This window comes from Salvelinus namaycush, chromosome 4 (genome assembly GCF_016432855.1).
Source record: "Salvelinus namaycush isolate Seneca chromosome 4, SaNama_1.0, whole genome shotgun sequence".
Lineage (NCBI taxonomy): Eukaryota > Metazoa > Chordata > Actinopteri > Salmoniformes > Salmonidae > Salvelinus > Salvelinus namaycush.
In genome coordinates this window covers 42,136,373-42,155,548 of record NC_052310.1, presented here as the reverse complement: position 1 = coordinate 42,155,548, position 19,176 = coordinate 42,136,373, and the positions used below count along the sequence as shown (strand labels likewise).

Sequence of the window (19,176 nt, the reverse complement as noted above, 5' to 3'; positions counted from 1 at the left end):
TAGTACCGGTATAAACTCACAGCCGATGGATCTTAGGCTATAGCCTACAGTAGATCACACTAGTTAGCAAACTGCTCAGATGAGCTGAAGGAGAACTTTTTAGTTTTATGATCAGCTTATATTCCTCTGACAAGGGCCATGTTTTTTCTCCTCAGTTTAACTTCATTCAGTATGAAATTGACGGTCATTTCTTTTCTTAGAATTTTTTTCTGCTGCAGTTTGCATTTCCTCTGATCCAAATCTCTGATAGCCTTCCTGTGTACTAAGAGACAAATGGAGAGACTGGAGGGGGTTGCTATGGGACTGGCTCCATGTCTGCTTTGGTAGGGTACAAAGGGTTGGTTGGCAGGGGATGTTCTAATACACTGTGGCTGCACCAAGCTAATATACTGTGTTGCTGTTTACCTACGGGCTCCAATCAGCTCCTAAGGTAAGCTAAGTAAATGCCAGGGGTTAATCAGGCAAGTCAGCATTGAGAAGTCCCAGAGAGCTGAGTAGCACCTGCGATCCCACAGAGAGCCTCCACTTGAGAAGTTCAGACAAGGATATGACCAGGCTATCACTGCATTTGCCTGATTGACAAGCTGCACGTTGGAGCTCAAAGGACCAAGAATAAATAATGAAATGCCAACGTGATAAGGAAAATAAAAGTGTGTCATTGCTGTTTGAAAGGAAATTGCTGATATGAGAGGAAGGACATTTGTTCGTGTCTTTGTGGTGGTTTTATTTCCATTTGGGAAAACTGCTGCTGCTGAGTGATTATTATCTGGGCGTGAAGGACAATGGGCCTGCTATAAACAGACCTGTGGACTACGTGTGGGTGAAGAACCTACAGGGGAGGCTGTATATGCAAGTGCAAATTAGGAGGGGGGGGGGGACATGAGTACCTTTTTTGTGTTCGCCTCAGTCTCCATAACAACTCTTTTGTCTCCTTGCTTTTGAACCCAGCCTCCTATCATAAGCCACAGTGGCAACATTAAAATTCAAATAACTTTTGATGACAAACACGATCATAAATTGGACCGCAAGCTTTGTCAACTCAATTTTTCTAGATTTGGACTTATTTAAATGTATTTGGGTACATCTTCCCATTCTAAAATAACTAATATAGTAACTTAATGACTTTTGAAATATGTTTTACAAATATGATAACATTGTGCCACCAGTAGGAGTAGTAACAACAATGATGGTAACACCAATTACATTTTTTTGGTAAATTAGGATTTTCTGAAATGGAGGCCACTAATGCTTCATTTAAATTGACTACCACCAAGTGACACTTTGAATTTAGACACACCAAATGATCAATGGAATCCTGAAATGTATGACACACTAAAAGGGTGTGATTAGCTAATAATTGTATTTAATATAGACAGACCCCTTCCTCAGTAGCAGTTCGCCAATGGAGAGAATGCTCAACGTCCTTGTATATCTTTGTACTGTAATCTGTGATTTTCAAGGCGGTAACACCGATAGCATAAAACTGAGGGACACACATTTTAGTAAAATAAATAGCTATTTGAATAGTTGATTTAGAGCGTTATTGACTTTTCACAAAAGAGAAAAGGGCAACCATGACAGGCAATGATAATTATGTCAGTTACGTGTGAGGCCTGATTTAGCAGGCACATCTGCAACATGCCCAACGAGTAATGTAATTGGCTTTCTCCTTCAATTTAAAAGTTTTGGGGTTAAACAGATTGCAGTGCTTCACATCCAAAACAGAGATTATTGATGAAACATCCATTATGAGACCTTTTATTAAATCTGTTAAACCAGGCAGCCATAACCAGCCATATAAAAACAATCACACAGTCACATTTGCTCTTACACATTCTATTCTATATAGCAGGGGTTGTCAAACTTTTGGGGGCCGGGGATGCTTTTTGTGATGCCTAATTCATCCCCTCATAATCAGAACACAACTCGAGTGAGGTAAAAATAACATACTCAGAGTTTTTTACTTTGACAGTGCATGGCCGGACAAACCAAGTCTCTGGCCCTGGGAAGGAACATTTTAAAGGCCCTACTCTTGGTATCAGAGAGAATTTTGCAGTTTTCAAGATAATTTCTTGCAATTCTACACATTTTGTCATGTGGCAGAGATCTTTTTGTTGATGCAGCTTTAAAGCTAATATCCTGAAATTTGACACATTTTTCCATGAGGCAGAAGGAGAACTTTGCCATTTTAAAGCATGTATTTATGTGAAGATTTATTTTATATATATATATATATATAATGTATTTATTTTATTTATTTATTTGGGGGAAAACAAGAAGTATTGAGTTGAAAACATTGATAATTGGTGGAGTACTGTGGAAAGAACAGAAATTGTAGATCCATAATACTGTAGTACACCCTCAACTTATTCCACAGATCCCTTTGCCAAAATATGTTTAATCTGTTTTTAATAATATTCATAAACATTTATTTTTAAATATATTTTGAGGTCTGGCCGTGGACCCCCTGCAGTAGCTGTCTGCATGCCTTGCAGGGACTTGTACCCTATAAGCATACACAAATCGATCTGACATGTGGTATTAGATTAGATTACTGGGCAGCCCAGTGACAGGGAAAAGGATTTGTTCGCCCCGACCAGCATCCGGCAGACACTCTGCTCACGTGCAACCCCCTGGACCAGCCCGAGAGGAGCTTCAAGCTCAGCCATTCTGCAGAAGCCCCAGCCCTCTCAGGTCACTCTCACATGTTACACTCTCGAGTGTAACACGTGCTTTTAGAGGTACAAACTGAAATATAGATGAAGCTGGTGACTGTTATGACTGTGGCCTATACAGGGTATTATATGGAAAATAAGGGGCTGGTATTGTTGACATGTTTTATCTTTTCAGAATAGTGCAAAACCACTGAAACCATGTGTTTTATGTTTTGGCTAACCTTTCTAGTTTTTCACCTCTTGCTGCCTAATGTCATGATATTGCTGCTTATATTTTGGCATCTAGCATGGTGTCAGTCTACACATGGACGTTGATGTAGGGAGTGCTGAAGTTTAACATCTATTATCTAAAATAGCTCTGTCATAGAATTTCACAATTTCATTAGGCTACATAATAACAAAGAAGACACACACACATTATCAACAAACCATTGAATACATTTCACAGTACAGGCCAATTTAAGTAAAAATCCAACGTGCGATTTAAATAGATACTGTGATGAATCAAAGAAAATAATGGCCAACTGTATTCCTACTCAAGCGGAGGCTGAGGCTACAGACGAATGTGTATTTTAATCAGTGATACCTGCTAAATAGTCATATTAACCTTTCATTTGTTCTTCATGGCAGCACAGATAAAAGATAGATAGAAAATTGTTCTATTTACATCGAGGCCATTCACTGTTGCTACGCTTCCTGTTTGTTTTTCTCAGTGAGAAGAGACCGAGAGCTGTCTGTTCTCTGTCAATGTTAACTAGATTACTCAGTCACTTCAGCTCGGGCTTGAGATTAAGCACCCACATAAAATAATAAAACAATGTAATTTGAGGGTAAAAGCCATTTAAAAACAACTTTTAAGCACGAAAAGTGCCATTAAAAAAAGGACTGTTTGGCACACATGGTTTTTCATTAGTTGAATTTCAGACCTGTTTTTGTCCAACATCATGGTTGATATTCAGTCTTTTTTTGAATTTCTAAATAATAAAAAATGTGTTTGCCGACGCATACTGTAGATATATATACTTTATATGAATATTTGGATACCAACATCAAGCTGAAAGGAATACTACTAAAATTGTTTTATTTCAGCAGCAGCACTGCTGAATTATAAGAGGTTGCGCTGGTTTTTCTCATGTTCGTTGAATGAAGCATCGGTGTACATTAGACCATAACTCTGAAGGAGACCGGGACAAACGCTCTTTAATGAACATCTGGGAGAGAACAGCGGTCTTATTTCTAAATTCATTAGGGGTTTTCTTTCTTGTCAGTGTCCACCGTGTGTGTGTGTGTGTTGTGCACACAGCATGTGGGAGGGGAGAGGGCGCTATTTGCACTTCACCAACAAAAAAAACCTCTGCTCTTACATGCAAATGACCCAGGGGGTGAATGAAGAGGTAGATTGAACAGCGGCGTCGCTCGAGCAACAGGTATATACGCAAGGCTACTGTGTTTATGAGCACAATGGCTTCAATGACTGTCCCTCATCACACACACACCTATCCATGTGCCTCAACTTGGCATATTTGCTCATTTACATTTGACATTTTAGTAATTTAGCTGACGCTCTTATCCAGAGTGACTTACAGAAGCGATTAGTTAGGGTTAAGTGCCTTGCTCAAGGGCACATCGACAGATTTTTCACTGCTTAACCACTAGGCTACCTGCCGCCTCTCAATCTCTTGGCATCTGCTACATGGGTAATTTGTTTCTCACCAATGTACTCTGTCAGACGGCCTGTCATTGCAATTGCAGCGCACAATTTGATGCCTTTGTGCATTCTGTTCAACGGCAATGTTAGCTTAGCAGAGCATACAATTGTATTTGTGGGGACACTGTTTTTTTGTGTGAATCATCCTGCAGTTTTATGTTTACGATTTCACTACTTGTGACCCTGTGAACAGTAACTGAATAAAGGCTGTAGTGGCGTTGTATTTAGTCATCAATGGTGTTGACTCACCTCACTTCCTTTACTGAAAAACATATGATTTCCGCTCAGTGCAAGGCGATCATTTTTTCAGTGTAAATACTTGAAGTGCTGTAACTTAGAGATGCAAGCATAGATGTATTCAACCCTGTATTATTTTGCTGCAGCCTACGACTTGGTCAACTAACTGTAAAGCTTTTTAGTGTTACGTCACCCCTATGAGTGTAATTACATGTCACTCAAGACAATGGTACCATGTTGTACACACAGCTCGAGGGGACATTAACAATGAATATTCCTCCTCAGGGAGGTGTGTTTGGTGTGGGGGGCCTCTTTTTAGTTCATGGCAGGTAGGCCATCTGCGGGCCAGGCGTGCTGATCTATAGGGACCGTGTACAGCATCAGTTTAAATTGACGTGGTGCGGAGCGCTGCACGCCACAGCCCTGGTGAGCGGCAGCATCTGTTTACCTGCTCCCTGACATTATTGGCCTGGCTGAATCCTACGCCGCTCCCCACTGTTCCTACCGTCTCCTCCGTAATTGCCCTTTAGTCGGCGTTCATCCTTGCAAATTACCCATAATTGCAACTCAATGACTACTCTGAGTGGGTTAGGATTTTGGGGAAAACAGTGACATGGACACACACAGGATGTCTGTCTCAGGGTCTTGCTGCCAGGGCATGTCAAAGCAGAGGGTATTATCTCTGCTTTCTTCTTTGGTATAGTGTCTCATTTTTGAGAGCCTTCAAGAGGTGATATGCCTATCAGATAAACAGATTTCCTACAAATCCTATTCAAGGCAAACTGATGAGCTTCAAGCCTAACCCTCCTTGACCCGGCGAGCATCATCATCACAAAATATTGATAAGCTGGAACATTAAAGACTCGTGCAGTACCATGAAAACAGTTTTGTTTAATGCTTTTTAGAATTGTGAGGATTTAGACTGTCTAATTCAGAGATCCGTGTTTCTTCAGGTTGGATGCTGAAACTCATGAGGGTCCAGCTGACGGTTTGCCGTCAATTGAATCTGCTTCGTGACTATAGCAGTGTATAGCAGACCATTCGATCTGATGTTAAATTGTCTTTTGTCAGTCGCAGCCCTGTGTGTGATTTGCATCATAACCAGCGACTGAAGTGGATTGCAATGCTTTCAGGGGCAGACATTCTCAGATGAAAGCCTCCGGTTTAGATCACACAGCGTTTCCGCTCCTGGCACAAAGAAGATATTAGCCTCAGTAATAGCGGCGGCACCCTTGATATTCACTCTGCCCAGCTAAATGTTGAACTTGAATTGCTTTATGTACACTCGGGTCCAACATTATTGGCACCCTTGATAGATGAACGAAAAAGGCTGAATAAAAATTAATAATACAATTAACATTACTGAGCTATATTGCATGCTAAATGTATTTTATTTTATACTAATACAATTACTCAGAGAAAGAGATTTTGATTAACAAGTCCACATATTTTACAGTAGGTATGGTCTTTTCTTTTTTATGCATCTTTCCACCACTGGTGTACGTGGCCAAAGAACTCTATTTTCATATAATCTGACCACAGCACAGGTTCCAATCCAAGTACCATTGCCGTTGAGCATACTCCAGGCGTTTACATGTGTTGGATGACATGAAAATATAGCTCTTGGGCTAGTGGTGGGTTTGGCTTCAAAAGAAAGATGACCCCATACCTACTGTAAAATATGGTGGTGGAGCTTTGATGTTATGGGGCTATTTTGCTTCCACTGGTCCTGGGGCCCTTGTTAAGGTCTACGTCATCATGAACTTTACCCAGTACTAGGACATCTTAGCCAAAAACCTGGTTACCGCTGCCAGGAGGCTGAAACTTGGACGCAAGTGAATCTTCTAGCAAGCCAGTAACCCCAAGCACACATCAAAATCCATAAAGAAATGGTTACTTGACCACTAAATCAACATTTTGCAATGGCCATCTCAGTCTCCGGACTTGAACCCCATTGAAAACCTGTGGTTTGAATTGAAGAGGGCAGTCCAGAAGCAAAGACGAAGGATATCAAGAATATGGAAAGATTACTTATGGAGGAATTGTCTAAATCCCACCCAATGTGTTCTCCAATCTCCTAAAACATTTAATAAAAAGGCCCAGTGCCATTATGTTTGCAAGGTAAGGTTTTGAAAGGTATTTAAAACAAGTGTCAATAATTTTGAACCCTATCTTTTTGAGAAAAGTAAATATGACTTGTTAAACAATATCTCTTTCTCTGAGCAATTGTATTAGTGTAATTATTTTGGCATAAAATATATCTGAAGTTGAGTTTGCTCGTCTTTTATCAAGGGTTCCAATCATTTTGGAGCTGGCGGTATGTGTCTGTGTGGTTTCAGACTCTCTTCTGAATCTCACTGGCCTCTTCTTTTAGAAAAGGGAGAAAACAACATGTTTTCTTTGGCAAGATTGGCCCCCATAGTTTGACTTACCTACAAAGTGTAGTTTCCTCCTCTAATATGACAACACCATGCTGTCAACTCTGTTTGACACAACAACAAAAAAACAGTATTTGTGTAAGAAAGTGTGTGTATGTGTATATACACACACACATACACACACACACAGTTGAAGTCGGCAGTTTACATGCACCTTAGCCAAATACATTTTCACAACTCCTGACATTTAATCCTTAGATACACAGTGGTCTTCATCATTGACTTGCGCACAATTTTGATGATTTAAAGGCTCTTGTGCACAGTTTGTTGTCTTTACATCTACTGTTAGCTTTGCTGTTCTCCTAGTTTCCCCACAAACACCTGTTGCCTTTTTAAATGTCGTTAGGGCATTCTAGGAAAGGGGAGCAACGTGGCCAGATCAGGTTAAGCCGTGAGGCAGAGACCTGCATTAAATGAATTAGGAAAGTCTCAAATGAAAAGGCAGGTTCCTGGGTCCATAGGATTTATAAACAGGTTATAGGACTAACTTAAAAACTGCTGTCCACACCATATAATGGCGGCATGTAGCCTAGCGGTTAGATCGTTGGGCCAGTAACCGAAAGGTCACTGGTTTGAAAACCTGAGTCGACAATATTTTATTTTGTCTGTGCCCTTGAGCAAGGCACTTAACCCTAATTTAGCTGACCCTGTAAAACAACACATTTCACTGCACCTATATGGTGTATGTGACAATAAAACATTGATTGTTTTCTGTTATTTTTATAAATGAATAAATGAAAACATTCTGTCAGTTGACTCCCACTGTGACGAGGCCTACAGGCTATTTTCATGGCTCACACCTCAACTGTGTTTTTATTTTTCTGGTGTACTGTAAGTATTTTTAAACCATCTGCAACACGTGTGAACATAGTCAAGATAATACGCAATTCTTTATGATTGCACAATCATTTGATTTCCAACAATAAAATAGTCAAATGTATGTAAAAAAGATAAGCACAAGTTACCATTTTACTTTTTATGATGATACCTGAAACTTTTATTAGAAATATAAACCATTATGATTTGTTCTTGCCTACAGTGTTACATTGTGATATAACCACATGTAGCCACATCTCTCTTTTTATCTCCAAAAGGTTCCCATCCCAGGTTTGAAATCATCCGTCAGCTTCAAGTGAATCAACCCCCCCCCCCCAGCTCATATAGATCATTTGCTTTTTCCATCCCCGCCCCTAACTTGATCAGTGCCCTCCTTGAGAATTATGACAAATGACAGCTGGGAAATTACAGTTGTTCGTCTCTGTCTCCCAGACCGGGAACCCCTCCTCCCTTCTCCCCTCTTCTCCCTCAACCATCAATCTCTCATCACATTTGAACTCTCATTCATTCAAGATCTGACCGACTTCATCAACTTCCTCCACAATTCTATTGTTTGTGTTGGTGTGTGCACAATGTTGATAGTTGGAATTTTCCCATGATGACATGGTGTTCTGAGGATCTGCATACAATAGGGGGGGGGGGGGACTCCTATGTTGGACGCACTGCACTTTAGCGACACACGCTGTCATGTTGCATTGGGCCAGGGAGACACAAAGCAGGTTGCCCCGACGTCACAACCGGTGAATGGTGGATACGTGACTTGTTCTCAGTGCGCCGTGACAGTGATTGAGGCAGCTGGTAAACTCCAGGAGCCTCATTTTACCAATCATCCGTAGGCACAAATCTGTGCGTAAACAATGCGGGGGATCATTTCCACGCAAAGTGTGAGATTTATCAATATGAACGTTTGCTTGAGAGTGTGCGTACATTTACATCCATGACCATGCGTACGCACAGTGTCAATTGGTGGAATACGGGAACTGCTGGTCAAGCGTAGCCTAGTGAATGGGTAAAATAGTAATCATTTGATCATTTTTCCATTTTTATTGTGAAGTCATGCAACATATCTTGACAGTGCATTTGTTACAATAATAATCCATATAAAGTACAGTTATTTGTTAAGTTAGAGGTACGTGTGAAAGGGAAGCCATTGTTGAAATACTATAAAAGGAAATGGGAAATGGAATGAGAGCTGGTCGATCTTGCTCTGTTGGAAGATTTGGCACGGCACAAGCTGTATTTCGCAGAGAGCACGTTTTTAGAGACAGGTGGGACTTTTTAGCATTAAGTACAAATGGGATCATCAGACATAGTTTCCCCAAACCAATGTTATAGGATTTTTGTAAGGATTTAAGACCTTCTTTAGAAAGGCAAGCGCTTGCCACTCCGGTGCACATCCAAGTGCTCTCCACCCTAGGGTTTTTGGCAGGAGTTTACCGATCGGCATCTCACAGCCCTTGACGAACAGTTGCATACAATTTCCATACACCATCTCACAACAGGTTAAAGTTGAGGGGTTTCTTTGCCATCAATAGGTTCCCAAATACGAATGGAGCAATAGACGGCACCCACATCGCCATAAAAGCACCCTCCCAAAACAAGTTCAACTATGTGAACAGAAAAGGCTTCCACTCACTTAACCCATCACCCGCACATTATGTGATGCGCAAAAGACGCTGCTGAATGTGGTGGCCAGGTGGAGCGCACAACTCATCCATTCTGCAGAACAGCAATGTTGGCCTGAGCTGTTGAGGATAGATGGCTTATTGGTGAGTGTTGCCTACTCATTTGAAGTATATTTGCCATTGCTAAACCAACTTGAATTGTCCTAATGTCCTCTTATTTGTAGCTATGCTTTTATTTTTACTTGTCATAGCCACAACCGTGCGAGCCAAGTAAAACCTTTTGGTTTTACGCAACCTCTGACGCCAGCACCTCTATCTCGGTCTATAAAAAAGCTACGATTTTTCTGGTTGTGCCGTTGTATTTAATTTTCTTCCAAGCATGGAAACATTGCTCAATCCCCACACCATTACACCACCGCCACCAGTCTGTACCGTTGACACCAGGCAGGATGGGCCCATGGACTCATGCTGACTCTGCCATCAGCATGACTCAACAATAACTGGGATTCGTCAGACCAGGCAACGTTTTTCCAATCCTCAATTGTCCAGTGTTGGTGATTGCGTGCCCACTGGAGCCGCTTCTTCTTGTTTTTAGCAGATCAGAGTGGAACCCGGTGTGGTCGTCTGCTGCAATAGCCCATCAGTGACAAGGAACGCACAACTCGTCAGTCCGAGATGCCGTTCTGCACACCACTGTTGTACTGCACCGTTATTTGCCTGTTTGGGGCCCGCCTGTTAGCTTACACGATTCTTGCCATTGTCCTTCGACCTCTCATTCACATGCTGTTTTCACCCACAGGACTGATGCTGACTGGGTGTTTTTTGTTTGTCTAACCATTCTCTGTAAACCCTAGACCAGGGATCATCAACTTGATTCAGCCATGGGTAGATTTTTTATCTTGAGCAGATAGTCACGGGGCCGGAACATAATTACAAATAATTTGTAGACTGCAAATTGTCCGATTTAATATTTGACTAAAACATGATCATTTCAAACCTTGCTTACATAGAGTTGAAGTCGGAAGTTTACATACACTTAGGTTGGAGTTATTGAAACTCATTTTTTCAACCACTCCACAAATTTCTTGTTAACAAACTGTAGTTTTGGCAAGTCGGTTAGGATATCTACTTTGTGCATGTCACAAGTAATTTTTCCAACAATTGTTTACAGACAGATTATTTCACTAATAATTCACTGTATCACAATTCCAGTGGGTCAGAAGTTTACATACACTAAGTTGACTGTGCCTCTAATCAGCTTGGAAAATTCCAGAAAATTATGTCATGGCTTTAGAAGCTTCTGATAGGCTAATTGACATAATTTGAGTCAATTAGAGGTGTACCTGTGGATGTATTTCAAGGCCTACCTTCAAACTCAGTGCCTCTTTGCTTGACATCATAGGAAAATCAAAAGAAATCAGCCAAGACCTCAGAAAAAAAACTGTGGACCTCCACAAGTCTCGTTCATCCTTGGGAGGAATTTCCAAACGCCTGAAGGTACCACATTCATCTGTACAAACAATAGTATGCAAGTATAAACACCTTGAGACCACACAGCCATTATACCGCTCAGGAAGGAGACGCGTTCTGTCTCCTAGAGAGGAACGTACTTTGGTGCGAAAAGTGCAAATCAATCCCAGAACAACAGCAAAGGACCTTGTGAAGATGCTGGAGGAAATAGGTACAAAAGTACCTATATCCTTTGTAAAACGAGTCCTATATCGACATAACCTGAAAGGCCGCTCAGCAAGGAAGAAGCCACTGCTCCAAAACCGCCATAAAAAAGCCAGACTACGGTTTGCAACTGCACATGGGGACAAAGATCGTACTTTTTGGAGAAATATCCTCTAGTCTGATGAAACAAAAATATAACTATTTGGCCATAATGACCATCGTTATGTTTGGAGGAGAAAGGGGGAGGCTTGCATGCCAAAGAACCACATCCCAATCGTGAAGCACATGGGTGGCAGCATCATGTTGTGGGGGTGCTTTGCTGCAGGAGGGACTGGTGCACTTCACAAAATAGATTGCATCATGATTAAGGAAAATTCTGTGGATATATTGAAGCAACTCTGTCCATGAGAAACTTGATTCTCTGGTCTGATGAAACCAAGATTGAACTCTTTGGCCTGAATGCCAAGGAAACCTTGCACCATCACTACGGTGAAGCATGGTGGTGGCAGCATTATGCTATGGGGATGTTTTTCAGCGGCAGGGACTTGGAAACTAGTCAGGATCGAGGGAAAGATGAACGGAGCAAAGTACAGAGATCCTTGATGAAAACCTGCTCCATAGCGCTCAGGGCCTCCGACTGGGGCAAAGATTCTCCTTCCAACAGGACAACAACCCCAAGCCACACTCCCCATCCAACCTGACAGAGCTTGAGAGGATCTGCTTAGAAGAATGGGAGAAACTCACCAAATACAGGTGTGCCAAGCTTGTAGCATCATACCCAAGAAGACTTGAGGCTGTAATCGCTGCCAAAGGTGCTTCAACAAAGTATTGATTTAATGGTTCTGAATACTTATGTAAATGTGATATTTCAGTTTATTTTGAATACATTTGCAAAAATGTTTAAACCTGTTTTTGCTATGTCATTATGGGGTATTGTGTGTACTGTAGATTGGGATTTTTTTCTCTTCATTTTAGAATGATTGTGGGAAAAATCAAGGGGTCTGAATACTTTTTGAATGCACTGTATGTGAATCGTTAAAGCTAGTTAAACAGGCAAAAATGACCTAAAACTAATGTTATGCAAGGTAAAGTAGATGTCAATTCTTCATGGGTAGCTAGCTAACAATTATTTGTGGCTAGCCAGTTAGCCCTATTGACTTACTATGGACTTACCCATTCACTGAACCTTCCTTCTTTTAACTAGGACAATGACAACAGAGACGAAACAAGATGTACACAAAGCAAACATTTTACATCATAACTATCAGCTAGCTAAATGTGAATCGTAATAATGTAGCTAACCAGATAGTATAACAGGCAAAAATGACCTAAAACCTATGTTATCCAAGGTAGATAGCCATGGAGAATTGATATCTGGCTAGCTAACATTAGTAGCTAGCCAGTTAGCGCTATTGACTTACTATGGGCTTGAGACCTACGCACACTACAGTGGGTATTGTAGGCAGGTAACCCTGCCAAAATTAACACAGCATGTATTTATTAACGTTTCAAAATAAAATATTGTACTCAGGCAACATATGAGATGTTTATAGTCGACTGCTATAAATAGAGGACTTCACAAGAAGTCAAGTGTTTACTTACTGTCTACAAATGAACTTCTTCATTTGTTGAATACTAATATTGTTGAATATTTGTATGTTGTAAGGGTGTTAACTGTTCTGTGATACTTTGGTTTACTGTATTTTCTTCAATGTTCTGATATCCATAGCAAGCTTAAAGCTAGAATCCTTAGTTGCTACATCCATTTTTGGACTTACACATTATTCTATATACCCATTCATTCTTGAAGAATATAACTTCTAAATGCCTTATGAGCTTAGTTACAAACACTGTATAGCCTCAAAACATGGTTAAAAGTATAATTTTTATATCATGGATGGTCAGTCTATGCATCCATAGCTCTATCTATACAATTGAGAGTGGTTACATTTCTTAGCTTTTTAGCAAAACAGGGGTGGGAGGACACTTTATTGTTTTCACTTCAGGATTCTTGCTTTAAAGTGATCCTAAGTTGAAAGTGCTAAGTGTGTTTGTTTCTCTCTGTGTGTTTCAGGCAGAGGTGATCAAAGGGCCCTTTGGCAGTGTGGGTATGACATTCAGGCACATCCCCGACTGTGAGGGTGATACGGTCCATGTCAGCATCGAGACAGTCACTCCCAACTCTCCTGCTGCCCTGGCAGACCTACAGAGGGGCGATCGACTCATCGCCATCGGCGGTAAGACACTAAGGCCATGCAGCATAAGTAAACCTGACTGTGGCATGATCTGGCAACCCTGAGGATGTTTGAAGTGACTTAAGAACAGCAGCATACAGTAATACTGGATGTATGTTGTTCAGTTGTACTGTTTATCTCAATATGAGTCTAACATGTTCTCTATCTCTGGGCAGGTGTCAAAGTGACATCCTCTGTCCAAGTGCCCAAACTGCTGAAGCAGGCAGGGGACAGGGTGCTGGTCCTGTACGAGAGGCCTGTGCGTCACCAGAGCACCACCATTGGCCTGGGAGCCCTCCAGGAGGGGCTGGGCCAGCTGGAGGAGCCCGGGTTCATCCTCCCGCCGGGGGGCTATGAGGAGGACCCGGCACCCATCACGGCCCTCGCCGACATATCCGACAGCAAAGACATGGACTCTGAGTTTGAAGAGTTGATTGCAGACCCCAAGTCTAGCCTGCTTAGCAGCAGCGCCGAGGCCAAGGAGGATTTCCTGTCAGTAAACCAAAGCCCCAAAAGGACTATGGCCAATCTAGCCTCCAAACCCCTTGGCAGCATATCGCCCATCCTCAACCGCAAACTGAACTTGGCAGGGCTTCAGTCACCAGTCAGACCTCCACCCACACCAAAGCACTCACCACACAAGAGTGTCGAGCCAGGAGAGGGGCCACAGCGCCCCACTGTCCCCCCTCCACCCCCACCCACTCGCCCGCTGGTGCCCCCTAGACCCCACATTAAATTAACGTCAGCCTCTTCTGAAACACCAAGTCTGCTGGAGGGGAGCGAAGCTACCGCCGCGGCTGAGAAAACTCCAGAAAAGACTCCTACACACTCCACTGGAAGCAATGGTGACAAAGGCAGTGCTGTGACGACACCTGTGAAACAGCCCGAACCAAAGCCAGCGGTCAAACCACCCGAGCCCTGCGAAGAGCCACCAGGGGCCCCCTCCGCTCCCAGCAAGCAGGACCTGGCCAAAGACAAGGTGTCTGAGAGCTCCATCATCACCCGAGACATCATGGAGGACCACTCAATGTGGGAGTCCTCAGAGATCATGTTCCGCAACCGGACGGCCCATTGGGGCAATGGTTCTGTGGTGTTAGTGGTGGAGAGCAACCATAAGTACCTTAACACGGCCCTGTGGTGCAAAGACCCCTTCAAGCTGGGCAGCCTGCTGTGTCTGGGCCACGTCAGCTTGACACTGGAGCATGTGGCCCTGGAGTGTCTGTCCACGTCCTCGTCTGAGTACCAGAGCACTTTCAGACTGGAAGCCCCAGAGCCCAGGGCCAGCGTCAGCCGCACCGCCCTGCGCAGCCTCAGCACCCACAAGGGCTTCAACGAGAAGCTCTGCTACGGAGACGTCACACTCAACTTCAGCTACCTGGCTGATGGAGAGTCAGAGACGTGTGGTGGGCTGATGGAGGGTGAAAGGAAGGCCAGCATGCCGGATGAGGAGCTGAGGGAGAGGGAACAGCTCTCCTTTGTTCCCCGTGACGACCTGGCCTACAGTGCCATACAGCTGGTGGAGGTGCGCCACAACTTTCAGGACACCCAGTTCCAGAACCCCACCTGGTGCGAGTACTGCAAGAAGAAGGTGTGGACCAAGGCCGCCTCCCAGTGCATGATCTGTTCCTATGTCTGCCACAAGAAGTGCCAAGAGAAGTGCCTGGCCGAGCACCCTTTCTGCGTGGCCGCCACCGACCGACGCAGTGCCGACCCGGAGGCCAAATCCACCATCAACCGCGCCACTACGGGCCTCAGCCGCCACATCATCAACACCGGCTCCCGTCTGCTCAATCTGCGCCAGGTGCCCAAGAGCCGGCTGGCAGAGCAAGCGGCTGATGTGCCAGATGTGGTGCACATCCCCGACATCTCTGACAACGAGAGCAGCGATACAGAAACCTACGCCGGGGCCAGCCCCTCCAAGCATGCAGCCGGCGGCAGCACCAAGCTTGTACGGCGGGAGGGAGGACTTGACGACAGTGTATTTATCGCAGTGAAGGAGATAGGCCGCGACCTTTACCGGGGCCTGCCCACTGAGGAGCGCTCTCAGAAGCTGGAGCTGATGCTAGACAAGCTGCAGCAGGAGATCGACCAGGAACTGGAGCACAACAACGCCCTGATGCTGGAGGAGAGGGAGACGGGGGATGCCCGGAGGAAGGCCCTGATCACGGCCGCCCTGGCCAAGTCTGGAGAGAGGCTCCAGGCTCTCACCCTGCTCGTGATTCACTACCGGGCAGGCATTGAGGACCTGGAGTATGTGGATAGCACCGGCACCTCCCCCTCGGAGCCACATGGCTTCAAGGCCAAGGGGGTGGTATTGGAGGAGGCCTTACTGGGGACAGAGGTTTATGACAGTGACATATGCAGCCCAGTGGAGGCCCAGCTGCTGGATAACATCACAGAGGAGCAGATCTGTGTGGAGGCGCTCCACTAGAGAGAACAAGGACGAGGGATGGGCTTCAGACTCACAGGAAAATTATTTGAACCTTTTTCTGTGGGGGTGGGGTAAATGTTACCTTCTGAAGATCAGCTGAGGCGGTCTAGTGAGGGTGAAATTGTTGATTTGTAAAACAATTGGTCACGCATACTTTGTTTGGGGAGACCACTCTTGTTGTCCCAAAGAACAGCAGTTTAGTTTTCCTAAAATTATACTTTTAAAGGGAAGCTGGAAAGCTAGATGGAGAAATTTGCATTGAGGATCAGTGTTTCATGGCAATCTGTAAATGCTTGGGTTCACAAACATTTTAAAACATACATATATAAAAATTGCCTTCTATAATTTAGCTTTTGTTGACATTACAGGGCACCTTAACTTTTTTCTATCACTTGAAAATGTGAGTTTAAATGTTTGTTACAGTTCAGTATTTTATCACTAAAAGTTACAGCAACCGCTTTTCCGTTTTGCAGAAGATTGCAATCAACATGTGGTTGACATTGCAGGAGCTATGCAAATAGCAAATAGCTCTGTTTTATCCAAATTTTATTTGGGGAAGGAAATAAATATTAGTTTGATTTGTTTTACTGTGAGTAACAAGCATATTTTGTTAGACTGGACACCTTGTTGTGCGTCTACAGGAAGACAACAGTGTGGAAATGCAGAGCAAAAATGAAATCCTCCACCATATGGAAATTTATGTTACAGATTATGTACTTTTCATGCCACTCATATCTTCATAACTTTGTGAGCACTTTTGATTTTAATGCATAATCCAATTTTAGAAATCACCTATGACTTTCCTCTTCTTTTGGACTTTTTGCAAACTACAAGCTCGTGATAATTGAATGAAATGGGCAATAATGTTGTGGGGGAAGATGGTCTGTCCCCTGTCATCCTTGGTTCAGTTTATTTATAGGCCAAACATCTATGACCCATTTGGTTAACCAGCATATTCACTGTACATGTTATTTCTCTCTCTGTTACAATGTTTTCTTAGCTTTTTGGGTAGAGGGATAGAGTTGTATAATATTTTTCTCAAATGTATAATTAAAAAATGTTTTAAGTTATTTGATTAAGCACCTGCTTTTGTTTTCTCGCCCCCCTTCCAAATCGTTTTTTTTTTTTTTGTATGGATATAATATCCCTGAACTAAAACATAACTATGGTGGTGGTAGTTTTATCCAATCATGTTACTTCAGACGAAATGCTTGCTTTTGAAATTCTTCTTGATCAATTGCAAAGTATTTATGTAATCGTGGCAGAAAGTTTTTAATTATATGGTTCATCTCAGTATGAATGTTACAGGAGCACATGGATCTCTGTTTTATTCTATGTACAGTACCAGTCAAAAGATTGAACACACCTACTCATTCCAGGATTTTGCTTTATTTTTACTATTGTCTACATTGTAGAATAATAGTGAAGACATGAAAATGACGAATGAACACATATGGAATCATGTAGTAACCAAAAAAGTGTTAAACAAATCTAAATATACTTTATATTTGAGTTTCTTCAAAGTAGCCACCCTTTGCCTTGATGACAGCTTTGGACACTCTTGGCATTCTTTCAACCAGCTTCATGAGGTAGTCACCTGGAATGCATTTCAATTAACAGGTGTGCCTTGTTAAAAGTTAATTTGTGGAATTTCTTTCCTTCTCAATGCGTTTGAGCCAATCAGTTGTGTTGTGACAAGGTAGGGGTGGTATACAGAAGATATTATTTTACCAAATAGGGCTAAGTCCATATTATGGCAAGAACAGCTCAAATAAGCAAAGAGAAACTTCAGTCCATCATTACTTTAAGACATGAAGGTCAGTCAATCTGGAACATTTCAAGACCTTTGAAAGTTTCTTCAATTGCTGTCACAAAAACCATCAAGCGCTATGATGAAACTGGCTCTCATGAGGACTGCCACAGGAAAGGAAGACCCAGAGTTACCTCTGCTGCAGAGGATAAGTTCATTAGAGTTACCAACCTCAGAAATTGCAGCCCAAATAAATGTAACAGACACATTTCAACATCAACTGTTCAGAGGAGACTGTGTGAATCAGGTCTTCATGGTCAAATTGCTGCAAAGAAACCACTACTAAAGGACACCAATAATAAGGAAACTTGCTTGGGCCAAGAAACACGAGCAATGGACATTAAAACGTTGGAAATCTGTCCAAATTTGAGATTTTTGGTTCCAACCGCCGTGTCTTTGTGAGATGCAGAGTAGGTGAACGGATGATCTCCGCATATGTGGTTCCCACCGTGAAGTATGGAGGAGGAGGTGTGATGGTGCTTTGCTGTTGACACTGTCGGTGATTTATTTAGAATTCAAGGCATACTTAACCAGCATGGCTAACACAGCATTCTGCAGCGATACGCCATCCCATCTGGTTTGCGCTTAGTGGGACTATAATTTTTTTTTCAACAGGACAATGACACAACACACCTCTAGGCTGTGTGCTGCCTATTTTACCAAGAAGGAGAGTGATTGAGTGCTTCATCAGTTGACCTGGCCTCAATAATCCCCCGACCTCAACCCAATTTAGATGATTTGGGATGAGTTGGACCGCAGAGTGAAGGAAAAGCAGCCAACAAGTGCTCAGGATATGTGGGAACTCCTACAAGACTGTTTCAAGAGTGTGCAAAGCTGTCATCAAGGCAAAGGGTGGCTACTTTGAACAATCTCAAATATAAAATGTATTTGTTCAACACTTTTTTTTGGTTACTACATGATTCCATATGTGTTATTTCATAGTTTTGATGTCTTCACTATTATTCTAGAATTTAGAAAATGGTAAAAATAAATAACAACCATGGAATGAGTAGGTGTGTCCAAATGTTTGACTGGTACTGCATATCTTTATTTACTTGGTTTGGTGACTGGTGTGGGGTCTGATTGATAAATGCTCTGTGCAGTTAGGATGTTATAAATGCTCTGAGCAGTTAGGATGTTATAAATGCTCTGTGCAGTTAGGATGTTATAAATGCTCTGTGCAGTTAGGATGTTATAAATGCTCTGTGCAGTTAGGATGTTATAAATGCTCTGTGCAGTTAGGATGTTATAAATGCTCTGTGCAGTTAGGATGTTATAAATGCTCTGTGCAGTTAGGATGTTATAAATGCTCTGTGCAGTTAGGATGTTATAAATGCTCTGTGCAGTTAGGATGTTATAAATGCTCTGAGCAGTTAGGATGTTATAAATGCTCTGAGCAGTTAGGATGTTATAAATGCTCTGAGCAGTTAGGATGTTATAAATGCTCTGTGCAGTTAGGATGTTATAAATGCTCTGAGCAGTTAGGCTGTGATTGTGTGAAGTTCTT

At 42.6% G+C, this 19,176-nt stretch overlaps 1 protein-coding gene across 1 annotated transcript in view; it reads left to right on the top strand.

The window, feature by feature from the left end:
* The window catches only part of LOC120046544 (PDZ domain-containing protein 8-like), a 68,592-nt gene extending 51,613 nt beyond the window's left edge, over positions 1-16,979 (top strand). The window contains exons 4-5 of the mRNA XM_038991872.1: positions 13,269-13,431; positions 13,605-16,979. Of these exons, the coding sequence (XP_038847800.1) occupies positions 13,269-13,431; positions 13,605-15,859 (2,418 nt within the window). The 3' untranslated portion in view covers positions 15,860-16,979. The remainder of the gene's footprint in view (positions 1-13,268; positions 13,432-13,604) is intronic.
* Positions 16,980-19,176: the final 2,197 nt, after the last annotated feature.